This window comes from Lactuca sativa, chromosome 3 (genome assembly GCF_002870075.4).
Source record: "Lactuca sativa cultivar Salinas chromosome 3, Lsat_Salinas_v11, whole genome shotgun sequence".
Classification (NCBI taxonomy): Eukaryota; Viridiplantae; Streptophyta; class Magnoliopsida; order Asterales; family Asteraceae; genus Lactuca; species Lactuca sativa.
Window position 1 is genome coordinate 232,719,780 of NC_056625.2, and position 16,375 is coordinate 232,736,154.

Genomic DNA, 16,375 nt, shown 5'->3' on the forward strand with positions numbered 1-16,375 from the left:
CTCTTGTAACTTATATATAAAGAATTTTTATAAGCTTTTTTGAACTCTTGTTAACATAGCATTTATCAAATATGTCATTTTTGGTATTTTAGTAATTTGTAATTAGTTAGTTACTTAGTTTATAAATTGACATGGTAAAAACCTAAATATTAAATAGTTGTTGAAACATTCAATAATAAAATTTACGTCACATCAACAATTTAAAATATTAGCAAACATATATACATATAATAATTTTCTTATTTCAAAGAACATGTGTTCGTACTTTATAGGTGGGGATACAATATGTAAATAAATTATAGTATGCCCCTTATTCGGGTTAATCGGGTTAACCCGCAATCCGATTTTTTTAAAAAATCAACCCTAAACCCGACCCTAAATGCAATTCGGGTATGTCGGGTTAACCCGAATGACCCGATTTAGAATTTTGACCCTATTAAACCCGACCCTAAATACCTTATTTGGGTTCGGGTCTAGTCGGGTTAATCGGGTTCAAGTTTTTTTGACACCCCTATATGTGTGTATGTCGAAACTGTCCAGAAACGTTATAAACTGAATAGACACACATCAACTGGTCATAAAAATTGATTGTGTAAGATAACAAGTTTAATAACAAATACGGAGAAAAAAACAATGGCTAAATATATACAAAACAAAGAAAATCTTATATTTTTAAGTCATTTTTCCTCGTAAAAATGAATCAAAATGAAATGCAAATGTTAGTAAGATTTTCTTTTTATTTACTGTGAACACTAACAACAAATATAAAAAAAATGTACTTCCTCCTTGGTAATTGACCCTACGCATGTGCTATCAAGTATCAAATACAAAAATCTGGCTAAAAGCAACACCTAATTAATCACACTTCCGAAAGATATTTGATGAACTAGATCTCAAATTTCTTATCTCACAAATAAGCTCTAATTGTCTTATTAAAAAACAAAAAAACAAGGTAGCGCCTAAATTCATTTGCAAAAGAAGAGCAATCCTAAACAAAACCAAAATCTAACGTGTTCCCTTAACTATGGATAATTCCATATATAAATAGTTTTTTTTTTTTTTTTTTTTTTTTTTTTTTGCAATTAATAATATGAAAAATAAATGGTTTTGATTTTGGTGTTGATTTCCAAAATTAAAAATCATAAATATCATCATTCCACCTTAATTGACTTGCTTCAATATAAGCAAAGTTCTTCCATGTCGTCTATATCTTCAACAAAATTGATTTTTGGCTCCAAATGCTAAAATTGCTTTGAAACGAGACCAAAACACAAAAATACTCATCTTGAAAGACATTACCAAAAGAACCAAAATGAGAACTTTGGGCAAATTTCAACCAAAACAGGGCAAATCGCCAATTATTTTTAATACCGAAGTGGAAGAGTTGCATGAATTAACAGTTGCCCCTTGAAATAGAGAAAAATTCAGTGACAAGAACAAATAATACCTCAACTAATTACCAATACTCAACTCAAAGTGAAGATTCCTGAGTTTTGAAAATATTTGGGGAATTACATCCACAAAAAGCAAAGCATGTTTGTAGTGTTGTTATTTTTGTGCATAATAATGATATTACTTAAAATCCTCTCCCTCTTTTGTTTCTTGATTTTAGATGTCATTTGGCTTGCTATTTTCTCCTTCAATGGTCTGTGCTTCTACCTGTTTCTGGACTTCAACCTCCTTTGGCCTGAGAAAGCTGGGTTGATTGGTGGATGACAGAAGCCTGGCCCACATTCTATCCGTTATCACAACATTATTCTGCTTCTCAGTGATACGCTACACCACAATATTAAACAAAACAGAAGAGATTAATAGTGAAATTTTCTTTAAAGTAAACAAATGTTTGTTTAAGTTTAACTTACATTGAATGGAATATAAGTCTGTCTACCATTAACAAGCCCGCTCACAAAGCCAGTGTAACCGGCCATGACTCCGTGAACACAACTTTGAGCAAGGAGAGTGCAGTACACGTTGTCAGATGCATTACTTGGAACCGCTCGGATCATGTAAGTAGGATCTGTCCCATAATGACCAAAATACCCCTCTTGTTTATAACTTATATAATAAACAACTTTGAGCAAGGAGAGTGAAGATATTAATTACCTATGTATTTAAGAGTAATGGGCATGGACGTCTGTCGAGCAAAGTGTTTCTGCAAACGAGCAAACATAATATTAATATATTAAGTATTATTTTTTTATATATCTAACAAAATATCAGACTTTGTAGTTAAATAAATAGGTCATGGGGTTAATGATTAACCTATATGCAAAAGCTTTTCTTTTCTTTATTTGCTTTTATCAAAGTGTATTTTAGAGTAAATTACATGAATGGTCCCTATGGTTTAGGGTAATTTACGTGTTTAGTCCCCAACTTATTTTTTTAACTCGGAAGGTCCCTACTGTTTGTTTTTGTTACGCGTTTGGTCCCTGTCTTAGCTAAAAAGACTATTTTGCCCTTGATTTTTTAATTTATGTAGATAAACACACCCCCCTCACCATACCTCACCTACCCCACCATTTTTTTTTCTATTTAAATAATAGTATTTTTAGGTAAGACAGGGACCAAGCGCGTAACAAAAACAAACAGTAGGGACCAAGCGCGTAATAAAAGCAAACAGTAGGGACCTTCCGAGTTAAAAAAATAAGTTAGGGACCAAACATGCAAATTACCCCAAACCTTAGGGACCATTCGTGTAATTTACTCATTTAGGATACTTTACAAGATGGCAACATTTTAGTATAACGAATTATCATGGTTAGAGAAAAGGGTTAAATGAAAGAAACAACAATATACTTTCATTGATTTAATTATCATAGCATCTTACAAAAGCAATAATGTAACTTAGGTAAGATTTTTTCTGCTGTTAAGGAAACAACAAAGCAAAGCATGGCATGAGATGAGAAAATAGCAATACCTTGATTTTATCAGAAATCCATAATCCAACATCTTGAAGAAGTTTATTTCCGGAAGCATCTTGAGCAGTTGCAGAATTTAAGGTTTCAGCTGCAAGAAGTTCTTGACCAGCACCTTCTGCAACAACAATGACCATGTGACCATTGTCCTTGAGACGTTTCTCAACATATTCTAGAAGCCCTCCTTCTCCCTCAAGAAAAAATGGTGATTCAGGAATCAAACACAGATCAACATCTCTACTTGCTAAAGTTGCATACATTGCAATGAACCCTACAAAACCAACAACAATCACATACATAGTTGGTAGGGACATTATCGGAAATTTCAAACTAGAAATTTACAATCATATTTTTTTAGCATACCACTGTAGCGTCCCATGAGTTTGACTACTCCTATGCCATTTTCAGCACTTTCTGCCTCAACATGTGCAGCATTAATGGCACGTTGAGCCTCTTCAACAGCAGTATCAAATCCAAATGATTTATCAATCACCTGTTAATGTTATTGTTATTACAACAAAGGAAATCAAAACTATATCCAGACATGATATTTTTCAAAACAAGTGCACCAGATTACGTGAGTTGTTAAGTGTTTGTCTAACTAACTTAGGCTGTATTATGTTTTTTTTTCCTTCCATAAAATGTTGTTTGGATAAACAATGTTTGAAAAAATTTGAGAAACACAGGCTCTAAACCCCCAAGGAAAACGAAATATGTAATTTGAGGGTATTTTGGTAATTTTACATTCGCTTAGCACTAGCTTTTAACAGTTTTAGTCAGAAGGACCCTCCGTGTTCATTTGAATCGTGAAAAGGTGTAGAAAATTTCTCAAAAGGACCTGCAGTGGTCGTTTTTGCAAACCACAAGGACCAAATACGTAATTTGTGTATAAGTTATAAGAATGGAAATAATACCGGGATATCATTATCGATTGTCTTTGGAATCCCAGCCACTACAGCTTTAAGCCCGCGTTTCCTTATTTCCTGCACAAATAGAATGCGATTACAAACACAATAATAACTTATCTTATCTTTCTAGTTATATTAATTAAACTACAAATCATTCTCTTAAGTTTTTATTAAATCTGAAATTCTCTTGTTTATTCTTTCCATGTTACCATGTAATTACCTGGTAAATAACTGCTGCTCCCTTTTGAGTTCCATCACCTCCAATTATATAAACCTGAAACATAAAAAAAAACCAATCACTTATTCATTACAATAAACTCCTGTTTCTAATCAAACAGCCAAAAACTAATTAGATGCTACAGTTTTATATATATCCATATGGAATAACTGAAACTGTTTCATGGAGGGCATTCATGTCTTTTGCACAAACAAGATATTGAGAGTGAGTTGACATCTTTTGAGGTGGGACAATATATACAATTTGACTGTGTAATTTGAATGCATGTCAAACGTAGTACACACAGTGTAACATAAGGGTATTTATGTCATATTTAATTTTACACACCTGATTGATACCACGATCCTGAATACTGTCAACTATCTTTGGTTTATCGTGGCCCCCACGAGAGGTGCCAATAATTGTGCCACCTCGTTTATGGATGTCATCCACAACCTTTGGTGTTAAAGTAATCGTATTCTTTGAGTAGAAACCTCTGTATCCTCCCTACAAAAAACAAATAAGAGGTGAGATATTGATGATGATGATGATGATGATGCATGGAATTGGAAGTTAGATGATAACTACACCTTGGTGTTTTTGGTTTTCACTTTTCACAACAATACTCAAAGTAATTACAATGAATCACAACATAGAATAATGATAAATGTTTTAGTCATCTGTCATGTATAATTATATCAAAATAACTTTTTATTGCAGATAAATCAAAGTACTATTTCTTGCATTTAACCTTTTTTTTTCTGAAAATATATTTCGAACATCATTAATCCAGATGGGAAAAAAAAAGAGAGAGAAACAGGGCCTTACATCTATCCCAAGAACTTTGGTGACACCATACATGTGATACAATGCACAGACAATTTCCCTAATCACTGTATTTAGCCCAGGGCACAAACCACCACAGGTTACAATAGCAGCATGCACCTCATCTGGTGTGAAATAAACCTGCACAAATGAAGATTGAAGGGTATGGGTATCCCTTAGAAAAAAAAAATGTTAGGTTCCAAAGAGATTCTATAAAAGTTACTATTGTACCCTTTGGCGAGGTCCAGCACGCCTAAAATGTATCCCTCGTGGGCCATCCTTGTGGACAACAACCTACAACAACAAAGTTGTCACATTTACAATTGGATTACTTTTAGTGGGAAAAGAATTGCAATTTTTGTCCCATTGACATCAGTCTGAATCCCAGTCTAATGCATGTCAAACATAGTATAAGGCCATTATGTTGTGTAACAAATGGGGCCTACCTTTTGGGGCACAGTATCATCCGCATCAACAAAGTATTGTCTGAGACAGAAAATTTGGGGATTAACATCACAAATAGGTTTAAACAGATTATAAACATGTGATTCCTTGAAGAAATGAGTATGCAAAAGGTAACTTACTTCACAACCGAATATGCAGGATTGGATCGCAATGGATTGGGATAGGTCTGTAACAGGTAGTTTACATGAAATTAGAATATGTTCATTGAATATTGTTCACTAGAACATTGAAGAGAGAAATATGTTCACATAAAGCATAGTTAAAGTATGCTTATTCATCTATAGGCTTATAAACACCTCTTTTATTGCTTTTAAAGACATCCTTCTCATGGATCACTTTGAAAATTGGTCAAACACCTATTTGTAATACCTTTAGGTTGCGTTATCAAGCTTTCTAGGCCTATTTCGGATGATGATGATGAGAAAGGGCATTTATGTCTTATGCATAAACATGAGATCAGAGCAAGTTATGTCCATCCAAATGCAAAGCAAAGGAAGAACAAGCTGTCACGTCATTACACAAAAGGTCCAAATATTTCAACATTTATAGGAAGATCGAAGACTTATAGTTTGACATCCAAAATCTTGGTGCATCATGCGCTAAACAACAATTTCATCACAAAGATTCACATTATTATGCAACAGATCTAAAAACCCCATTAAGATACTTCTAGGGCATACTTCTACAGATAGAAAAAAAAAACAACTCAAAAGTCAAAGTAAGAACAGCAATTTTTTTTTCTTATAAACAATCAAGTACACATCGAATCATATAAACATAGATCACAGGTAGATAAGCAGAGAGAGTAGTTGAAGGCAACTTACAGGGAGATTAGGGATGTAATCACTCAAGTGAGGCACATCTTCAAGCACATAACCTGCATCCCCGGTTTCAACTTTCATCTGAACACTGATATTATTATCCATAGATACCCTTCTTAGAAACACTAATCAGCAGATATGTTTACTTAATTCGATCTACTTGTATGGAGTTTTTATGTATCAAAGGCGAATGGCGTGATTGATGCTGTCATATATGTATGAGAAAAGTTTGACGACACGGGCTTTAAAAAGTGCAACAGTGGAAGTTTCAAAATCGTGGAGATCTCACAAATGAGATGGGTCGATTGATTATTAAAGATTGAAAATTGATAGGATACTCTTCTAGATTCCTGAAACAGGTGGCGTAAGTTTGCAGAACCAAACTAGTGAAATACGAACCCCACGCTTTTATTTTTGCCGGTTTTTAGCAGTCATAGGTTTTAAAAACCAGAAATGGTTTTATTCTTTTCCTTTCTCGGTTCCTTGCGAAGTCAAACCTCACTCAACTCCTCTCAAAGATCAAGGTAGTCTTATAAAAATTGAATTAAATCGAGACATTCTACCGACTTATTAGTATCATTCAAATTGTTGAAATTGTTTGAATATTATCATTGCGAAGATGTTACGAGGTAATATGTAAATAATTTTAATTAGTTAGATGATATATAATACACAAAAAACAATGATTACATATGAAAAAAATCTAGGGGTGACAATTGATGACACAGCACGACAAAATACACGACGGAAAATGAAATTTGGACGAAATTGAAATTTGAATTAGTGTTCGTATCATGTGTGAAAAAACATGACACGGTGTCGTGTCGTAATCGTGTTCAAAATTCAACATGAAATTAACACAATTTAACATTTGTTTTTCGTGTTATTTATGATTAACTATTAATTAAATAAACTAATTTTATTTTATGTTATCTTTGTCGTGTTTTTCGTTTTTTAATCAATTCGTTTCCATGTTAGTTAAAAAAACACAATATGATGTCGTGTTATGTCAGACAAAAACATAATACGATTGTTCCATTTGCCACCTCTAACAAATCTGAAGTTCTTTTGAGAACCACTATTTTTGTAAGATTTTTTTCTAACCAAGTTTTCAAAATCAATGTCACCACTGTTATATCGTCTAAGTTTATCTCACCTATAAGAACCTTATTTGGTTCGTTTTTGTTAAATAATAATAATAATAATAATAATAATAATAATAATAAAACTTATTTCATGTTTATTAAGAAAATGGATTTTTTCCAAAATTAATTTAACATTTCAAGTATTTAAAAAAAAAAAAAAAATTCAATATTATTATCATGCGACATACTTAAATGATGGCCTTAGGGGTATGGTGTTGATCCCAATTATAAGGTGTAAATGGTTAACCCTCAAAATTGGACTGCTATCAACCCAACTTCTAGAAAAAACTTATTTCATGTTTATTAAGAAAATGGATTTTTCCAAAAATAATTTACCATTTCAAATATATTAAGAATTGTTAGAAAAATAAAATAAAAAGACATTTTTCATTATTATTATCATGCGACGTACTTAAATGAAGGGCACTGATATATCCACGAATTTTTTTTATGCTTCCACAGATTTTGAAGGAAATTGACAATTACGCCCCTCCTTAAATTAAAACATACGCACACAGTATGCTTTCATTTATCACCTGAGATATGATAGTAACAAAACCAGTAAACCCACTTCAAAAATCAGACGAGAAAATTAGTCGATGTGTCCAACTCAGAGTCATGATAGCGGGTTCTCCTCATGTCCTCATCTCCCGCATACTGGGGCACCAGCAATGCCCTCTCCCGGAACTTGGCGGTGATCTCCGTCACAGTCTCTGTAGTCTGTCTCATGTCTAAAAACTCTCTGGCTAGCTGGTGAAGCTCGACAGCCGGCGCAAACTCTGCCCTGAACCTGGTCACAAAGTCCGACCAGGTCATAGCCTCAACAGCCGAGGCTCCCAATGAGTCACCGTCGGACTCCCACCAATCTCTAGCTCGGTCTCGTAAACATCCTGCTGCATATCTCACCTTCGACCCCTCGAGGCAGAAGCTGGTCAGCTGTGCGGACTCAATGTCCGCAATCCATCGTCTGGCAGCAATGGGGTCCTTCGCCCCATGGAAATCCAGCGCACCACTTCCCCTGAAGTCCTTAAAGGACAGTGTGCGAGATCCTGACTGGCCAGATGCCATGTCACTCCTGAACGCCCTGAGGCGGTCCTCCATCGGCTCAACTATCCCTTCCTTGATCGACCCGAAAATGATGGGGGTCGACTCAAGGATGCCTCTGGTGATCTCTGACGCGATGAACTCACGTAGCCTCTCATCTACTGGCTCGGAACCTGATCCCGAACCCGATCCCTCTCCAGAATTGCCACCAGCTGGCCTCTGGCGTAGTACCACCATTCTGCAATACACATAGGCAACCATTAGTGATATTGATACCTCTAAAGGGATCACGTCTATTTCAAGTTCCCTGGTCTTGTCTCAACCTTCCTTAGTTCGGATACAGATCCTCTGCTTTCAGTAGTACGGGCCCATACTACCTTCCGCATCTATCCGTACCTTCTTCAAGGACTGCCTCGACTCCACCAGATCCCTTTCTCTACTGCTAATCACTACTATACTCGTCCTATGTTTGCCCTAGGGAATCTCTGACTCCACCCTGCCCGGTCCTCAGCTGCTGAAGGCCTCCTTGTAATTTCAATTAGCCATTACCTGAATACCATCACGTGCGATGAGGCTCAAATAATCCTTCGAGCAACAGACTCGTCCCTACAACGGTTAGACTCAAACGAGAGCTGCGCAATAGGGCCAAATCCAGCACTCTAAGTTTATCCAACCTTGTTCACATGTAATGTGACGTATTCACCTAATGTCTAACTCTCCTCACTCAGAGTCCCACAGAGCACATATCAAGTAGCATTCGGATGCAGGAGAACTACTCAAGCAAGTCTGTCCTCATAATGAGAAGCTGAACTAGCATACAATGCTAAGCTCATACTACCAGGCATAACCTAAACAGGCTATCCTACTACTGTCTACTCAATACTAGCATGCAACTCTCATAAGCTGAAGCACATAAAGCAGGCACATAAGGCATCACTCCTAGATCCTTAGTCCTATTCTAGCATGTTGTTCTACTGAAACTGATAAACGAAACATAAACTTGTATGGGTACTTTGGGGAATACTTACTTGAGCTCGGCCAGTCGCGCACATCACACACTTCGTTCTTTCTAAAAACTCTTTCTTAACTTTTAGAAAACATTTCGTTTTTCAAAATATTTTAATCCCTCGATTTGAGTTCAGACGCCCTCGAGGGTGTGTCTGAATCCCTCAAACCAGGGCTCTGACACCAACTTGTAACAACCCAAATTTCACGTCCAATTTTTTTTTAAATCAATACTTTAGAACACGATTGTAATTAAAACACTGTCTGGTCAAACCATTTCATAACATACATCGTGTTTGAAAACCGTAACATGAAAACAATCAACTATCAGAGTACAAAATCCCAAAATGGCTCATTGTGCAGAAAACAAGGTGCGTGTATGATGTGTCGCTACCACGCCAGCTCCTTCCCCCTTGAAGAACAGGTACCTAAAAACAAAAGTGTAAACCGTAAGCACGAAGCTTAGTGAGTTCCCCCATAATACCTCACACCGTACAAACATACAATGAACAACTAGGAGATACGGGCCTCGCCCACACTCATGAAGATACGAGCCTCGCCCACACTCTGCTAGCTGGGAGATACAGGCCTCGCCCACACTCCGCTATCTGGGAGATACAGTCCTCGCCCACACTCCCTTATCTGAGAGATACGGGCCTCACCCACACTCTGCTATCTGAGAGATACGAGCCTCGCCCACACTCCACTATCAGAGAGATATGGGCCTCGCCCACACTCAACTGCTAAACCATAACACACAAGTATCACACAGACAACGAGTATAAACAATTCTATCATACTGGCATATATCATAATCAAACTCAACCACGAGATACGGGCTCTGCCCACACTCTGACACTAACATATCGTCTATACGGGCCAGCCTTGGTGCCTTAGACCCGTTACTACTAGAAGGAAACTCACCTCGAAAAGTAGCTACCGAAAGTCTGACTGCTAGACGTCTGGCTGCTGCACCGGTAATCCTCCAGCTACAAATCCATAAATATAGATTAGCCACTCATAAATACCCTTAGGTCAATTGACTGACCCACCCCTGGTCCAAGGTCAACTCCTTGGTCAAAGTCAACTTCCAGTTGACTGGACTCGCCGAGTCGTGGCACAGACTCGCCGAGTCCTTCTCCTACTAACCCGGTCCTACTCACCAAGTCCCTCTTCCCACTCACTGAGTCACCCTTAACTCACTACTCGGGACTATAGAACCGACTCGTGATCCGACTCACCGAGTTCAAGAACAACTGGCCGAGTCCCCACGAGCAGATCTCCTACTCGCTTCCAAATCCTCACCAGAGCATCCCTTAAGAGGATTTAGGGTTCAGAGACTATTGCTACACGTTAAATTGCTAATTCTGCGTGCAGATACGAAGGGTTGGACCTTCAACACTTAAACCCCTCTTACTCAGTGAAAGTTCATATGACTCACCGAGTTTGAAGAACATCTCGTCAAGTTCCAGGCAATCTTCATAGGACTCGACGAGTTGTTCATCCAACTCGTCGAGTCTAAGACCATCTTCATAGAACTCGTCGAGTCCTTTCGACCCACCTCCCAAACAGACCAAATCTGAGACATGCAACACTTCTAAACCATAGATCTATGCTCTTAGGGCATGCTTATCACGTAAAGTTGCAAACTTTACGTGTATGCATGGCCTTATAAGGTCAAGAAGGCAAATCCAAGCTCTTTAAGAGGTCATACACTCAATAGGGACCTCAATAACTCCAACCACAGAGACTTTACACTTCTAAGATGTCCATAAGGTCCCAATCTGAAGTCCTTTCAGAACATAGAGCATAAATACATGGAGTTTGAGGTTTTAGGGTTTGAAAACCACTAATATGGGACAAAAGGGGGATCTAATGAACTAGTGATCAAGGTAAGAACTTTTCTACCTGAATGGAAGCTTCTCACAGTGTAGATTCTGGATCTACCTCCCCTCCTTGCACACTTCAACCTCTTCCTTCTTTTTTTAAGCTCCAAACCTTCTTCACAAAGCCAAAATCACTCTCAAGAACAATATGGGGGCTAGGGTTTCTTTCTACAGCTCTCTGGAAGTGTTAGGGACAAAGGAGGCCAAGTTAGAGTGTTTAAATAGGGTGTAAACACTCGTATTAGGGTTTTTGCCCAAGCAGGGTATACTCGCCGAGTCCAAAATTCAAACCCCGCGTCTTATCCCGCTCCTACTCGGCGAGTTGGTCCTTCAACTCGGTGAGTCAAAGGCAAAAATGCACTTTATTAAAATATTAATCACAAGGAGTACGTACCAGGAACCAGGTGCTACATCCGGTGTGAACCATCCTTTTTCTTCACAAAAGGATCGGCTCTCCCCAAGGGGAACTACTTGGTTTAATAAAACCCTTCCCCAGTAGCTCCTGAAGCTGCGATGATAACTCCTGCATCTTTGGCGGCGCAAGGCGATAAGGTGCTGCCCCCGAAACCAAATCGATGTGGAACTCTACCTGCCTCTCGGGAGGAACATCCGACAACTCGTTAGGAAAAACATCCGGAAACTCGCGCACTATCGGAACATCATCCATCGAACTTGGCCTCCCAGCGGCCACTCGTGTATCCATCACATAGGCTACGAACCCGCTGCATCCCTGCTGTAAAATCTGCCTCGACTTGGCAGCCGAACAGAATGCTGACCCACATCGGGTACCCTTGTTGTACACCGTAAGTACTCCCCCACTAGGGTCTCGTATCATCACCAACTGTCGCTCGCAGTCTATAGCAACCCCAAATCGGCTCAACCAATCCATGCCTACTATGACACACATGTCCCCCATTGCAATCGGGAACAGATCTATCGGGAACTCAACACCGAAGATCTCGAGTAGACATCCTCGAATCACATCTGTAGCACACACCGCTTGCTCGTCAGCTAAAGAAACTCGCAGAGGTCGACTCAACGCCTCTTGTCGGATACTGATGTGTAGACTAAACGCTAAGGAAACTAATGACCAACTCGCACCCGAGTCAAATAACACCAAAGCAGGTACAAAATTCACAAGAAAAGTACCTACGCATATCATAATATAAGCACACATCCTCAAACTCAGCATAAATAAATAAAAGAATACATACTAGCCACGACATCGGGCGCTGCGCGGACCTCCTTCGCTGTCAACTGGAAGGCTTTCCTACGAGCCTTCGGTGCCTCGGCCTTCACTGGCCAAACCTCAACAGCTCGCACGACGGCATGGGTAGATCCCTACGGTGCTCCCTGTGCTATCCCCCGCAGCTGCGGACACTCAGCCTTTCGATGACCCGTCTGGTTGCAATGAAAGAAAACCATGAACCCCTTGGGGAAATCCTTGGCTATATGCCCCTCCTTGCCACATTTGTAGAAAGCACCCGATCGACAAGCCCCGTCATGTCCCTTGCCGCACTTCCCACAAGTGCGGCCCTTTTGGCCTCCAGATCTCGAATCGGCGGGCTTTGCCCGCTTGGCTGACGGCTGAGGCAGTGTCGGCCGCCAATCCATCCCATGAGACTCGGCCTCCTCCCTGGCCTGAGTCTCCAACTCAATCTCCCTCTTCCGGGCATTTTCCTAGAGCTTAGTAAATGTCCGGTAAGTCGAGTTCGACACGAACTCCCGAAAATCCCTCCTCAAAATGCCCAAATACCGGCTCATGCGTTCCTGCTCGGTAGACACCTGCTCAAGGCAGAACATCGCCCTCTCATGAAACTTCCTGGTAACCATAGTAACAGAATTAGTGCCCTGCTTGAGGGAGAAGAACTCCTGAGCCGACCGTTCCCTCTCCACCGGGGGAACATACTCGTCTCTGAACATGGTGGTGAACCTCTTCCAGGCCACCTCTGAAATCTCTGCAAGAGTGAAGCTCGCCATCACGAATTTCCACCAGTCATTCGCTCCCAAGAGAAGCTGGTTCAGCGCGAACTGTACCCTCAGATAAGAACATGCTTTGAATCCAAGACTTCTAATGACTATTTAGGAATAAGAACAATGTTAAAACAGATCTAGAATCATACCTTTGAATTCCTTGTTGATCTTGTTGTCTTGGAGCTTCTAGAGTCACAATTGTCACTCCTCTAATGTCTTACAAACACCAAATAGCAAGGAGGATGATTTGGGAGAGAGGAGAGGGGAGGAATTCAGCCAGGGCTTCTCTACTTTAGGTGAAGTGCCGATTTCCTTATGCCATAGGGTCTATTTATACTTGTAGACTCCTTAAGGGTTACAACCTAAACCCTAATTGGATAATCTTCTCTTAAAGCTATCCAAATCCATTCCTTAGATAACCCCTTGGACGATTTGAAGCTATCCCTAGCTTCTAGAATCTGTCCAATGAATATCAATATGGATTTACAGTCTAAAGTTTAACTATCAAACAATTGACAATTTATACCCTTTTATTTAATTAATCTCTTTAAGTCACCAAATTAATTCCAATTAATTCTATGACTTATATTAATCAAATAGCAATATTATTATTCTTTATATTATTCTCATAATATATTAATAATATTTACTCTCTCTTAATAAATCATCCTATCAAGTTGCTATGGTGAAGGCAACCCAAAAGGACCATGCACAACCGGGTCAAATACTTGCCTAATATAGTTGCAGCCTTAGACACTATTCCAATAGTCTCCCACTTGGATAAGTCTAGTAACTATATGCACAAGTACAATTCGGTTTGCAATCATAACTCTCAAAGACGCTGTCAAACTCTAATCTAATCAATCTTGTCCTTTAGATAAGGGATCGTATAGTCCTCTGTTAGATATCATGCTGACAATCCTATGGAATGGTTAGTCAAGCATTTAGGTTTCTCGGTCTCTGATTTATTTGACATAGAACATAATCGAACACATCAATTCAGTTCTGACTGGGCCCGACACATAAGTCAAATCAAATCATCGAGCGGCCGAGATATCGCTTTTACATTCTTAGATAAAAGTTACAGATAAACTTCGACTTATATGCATTTACTTATTCATTAACCAACTACACACAACAATGCGTTTTATAACACCGAGTTACTGATGCGTTTTCGCATTATCAATGTACAATCAATTAACAAATAACAAACCATATATCTAGGTTTTATGACTATATGATATTATCGTCTTGCGATCACCCTTTTATATCATATTCCATAAGGTAATTCCAGCAAGCGCGGGTTTGTCCCAATGCTCAAAACTAGTTCATAAGCACTCATGAACGTTGCAGTAACCCTTTGCTATGTCTAACACCATTTAGACAATCTACACACCAATTCATGACAATCTTCATTCATATCTACTTCCAACATATGAACGATTGTGGACAATTTGAATAATTCGATTATTCCTAATAAACTCAATTATTCTGGAAGTCAAAACATGCAAAGTGAAACAATAGTTAAACAATTAACATAAGATAGTAACATTACTCATAAATAAAACACCTTTATTCAATCATCAAATGTTAATTACATTTATCTATTACACGTTTCTAACACTATCTAATCTATGCTAATATCATCCTTCAGCCCAATACTCCTAGCATGCTGCAAGTGCTTAACCCTACTTAGTCCCTTCGTAAGCGGATCTGCTGGGTTATCTTCTGATGATATCTTCTTCACTACGAGTTGTCCTTCTTCTACACGATGTCTAATGAAGTGATATTTTCTGTCGATATGTCTTGATCTACCATGATCCCTCGGTTCCTTGGTCAAGGCAACCGCTCCTTCGTTATCACAGAAAATCTCCATGGGCTCCTTTATGGCAAGTACAACTCCAAGATCACCGATGAAGTTCTTCAGCCATATTTCCTCCTTCGACGCTTCGCTCGCTGCAATGTACTCTGATTCGCACGTTGAATCAGCTACGATTTCCTGCTTGGAACTCTTCCATGTCACTGCTCCTCCATTCAGGGTAAAGACCCAGCCCGACTGCGAACGGTAGTTGTCCCTATCTGTCTGAAAACTGGCGTCACTATACCCTTGCACCTTCAAGTCATCACTCCCTCCGAGGACTAAGAACCATTCCTTCGTCCTCCAAAGGTACTTAAGGATATTCTTCACCGCAATCCAATGTGCTCTGCCAGGATTCCCTTGATATCTGCTAACCATGCTCAAAGCGAAGGCTACATCAGGGCGAGTACAAGTCATAGCGTACATGATTGAGCCAACTGCGGAAGCGTATGGTACTCGGCTCATTTCTGCTATCTCAGCTTCGGTACTCGGACTTTGAGTCTTACTCAACTTGGCATTACTTTGTATCGGTAATTCTCCCTTCTTCGAGTTTTCCATACTAAAACGTTTTAGTACCTTCTCTAAGTAAGTATTCTGACTAAGTCCAATTAGTCTCTTACTTCTTTCTCTTACTATCCTTATTCCCAAAATGTAAGAAGCCTCTCCGAGGTCCTTCATAGCGAAGCACTTCCCGAGCCAGGACTTAACCTCCTGCAGAGTCGGGATGTCGTTTCATATGAGTAATATGTCATCAACATATAGAACGAGGAAGCTTACTATACTCCCACTGGCTTTGACATATACACATGATTCGTCTTCGCGTCGCACAAATCCAAACTCTTTGACTTTCTCATCGAAACAAAGATTCCATTTGCGAGACGCTTGCTTAAGTCCATAAATGGACTTCTCAAGCTTACACACTTTATTCGGATGCTTCGGATCCAAAAACCCCTCTGGCTGAGCCATGTAAACATCCTCAGCCAACTTTCCGTTAAGGAAAGCGGTCTTGATATCCATTTGCCAAATCTCATAATCATGAAATGTGGCAGTAGCTAGCATCACTCTAATAGATTTAATCTTAGCAACTGGTGAGAAGGTCTCATCATAGTCAACTCCGGGAGTTTGAGTAAAGCCCTTCGCAACCAATCGCGCTTTATATGTGTGTACGTTTCCATCCACGTCGGTCTTCTTCTTGAAGATCCTATTGCACCCAACGGTCTTACGTCCGGGCACATAATCAACCAAATTCCAAACTTGGTTATCATATATGGATTGGATCTCGCTATCCATTGCCTCTTTCCATTTTTCAGAC

General features: G+C 39.2%; 1 protein-coding gene across 1 annotated transcript; it reads right to left on the reverse strand.

Annotated features, from left to right (window-relative positions):
• Positions 1-1,330: 1,330 nt before the first annotated feature.
• On the reverse strand, positions 1,331-6,559 carry LOC111908950 (ATP-dependent 6-phosphofructokinase 6). Its single transcript, XM_023904735.3, has 13 exons — positions 6,155-6,559; positions 5,450-5,496; positions 5,312-5,351; positions 5,097-5,159; positions 4,869-5,006; positions 4,389-4,547; positions 4,044-4,097; positions 3,830-3,898; positions 3,279-3,408; positions 2,918-3,186; positions 2,104-2,152; positions 1,863-2,017; positions 1,331-1,776 (listed from the first exon to the last, which is right to left on the reverse strand). The coding sequence occupies exons 1-13, from the start codon at positions 6,254-6,256 to the stop codon at positions 1,609-1,611; spliced, it is 1,443 nt and encodes a 480-aa protein (XP_023760503.1). The 5' UTR covers positions 6,257-6,559; the 3' UTR covers positions 1,331-1,608.
• Between the last annotated feature and the right edge of the window lie 9,816 nt (positions 6,560-16,375).

What these genes read in the sequence shown, in the direction of transcription:
- LOC111908950 (XM_023904735.3), bottom strand. Translation starts at nt 6,256, where the DNA reads ATGGATAATAATATCAGTGTTCAGATGAAAGTTGAAACCGGGGATGCA. An exon ending in GTGCTGGACCTCGCCAAAGG is followed by an intron (nt 5,007 to 5,096) that starts GTACAATAGTAA and finishes TCATTTGTGCAG; the next exon opens with GTTTATTTCACACCAGATGA. An exon ending in GAGCAGCAGTTATTTACCAG is followed by an intron (nt 3,899 to 4,043) that starts GTAATTACATGG and finishes CTATTTGTGCAG; the next exon opens with GAAATAAGGAAACGCGGGCT.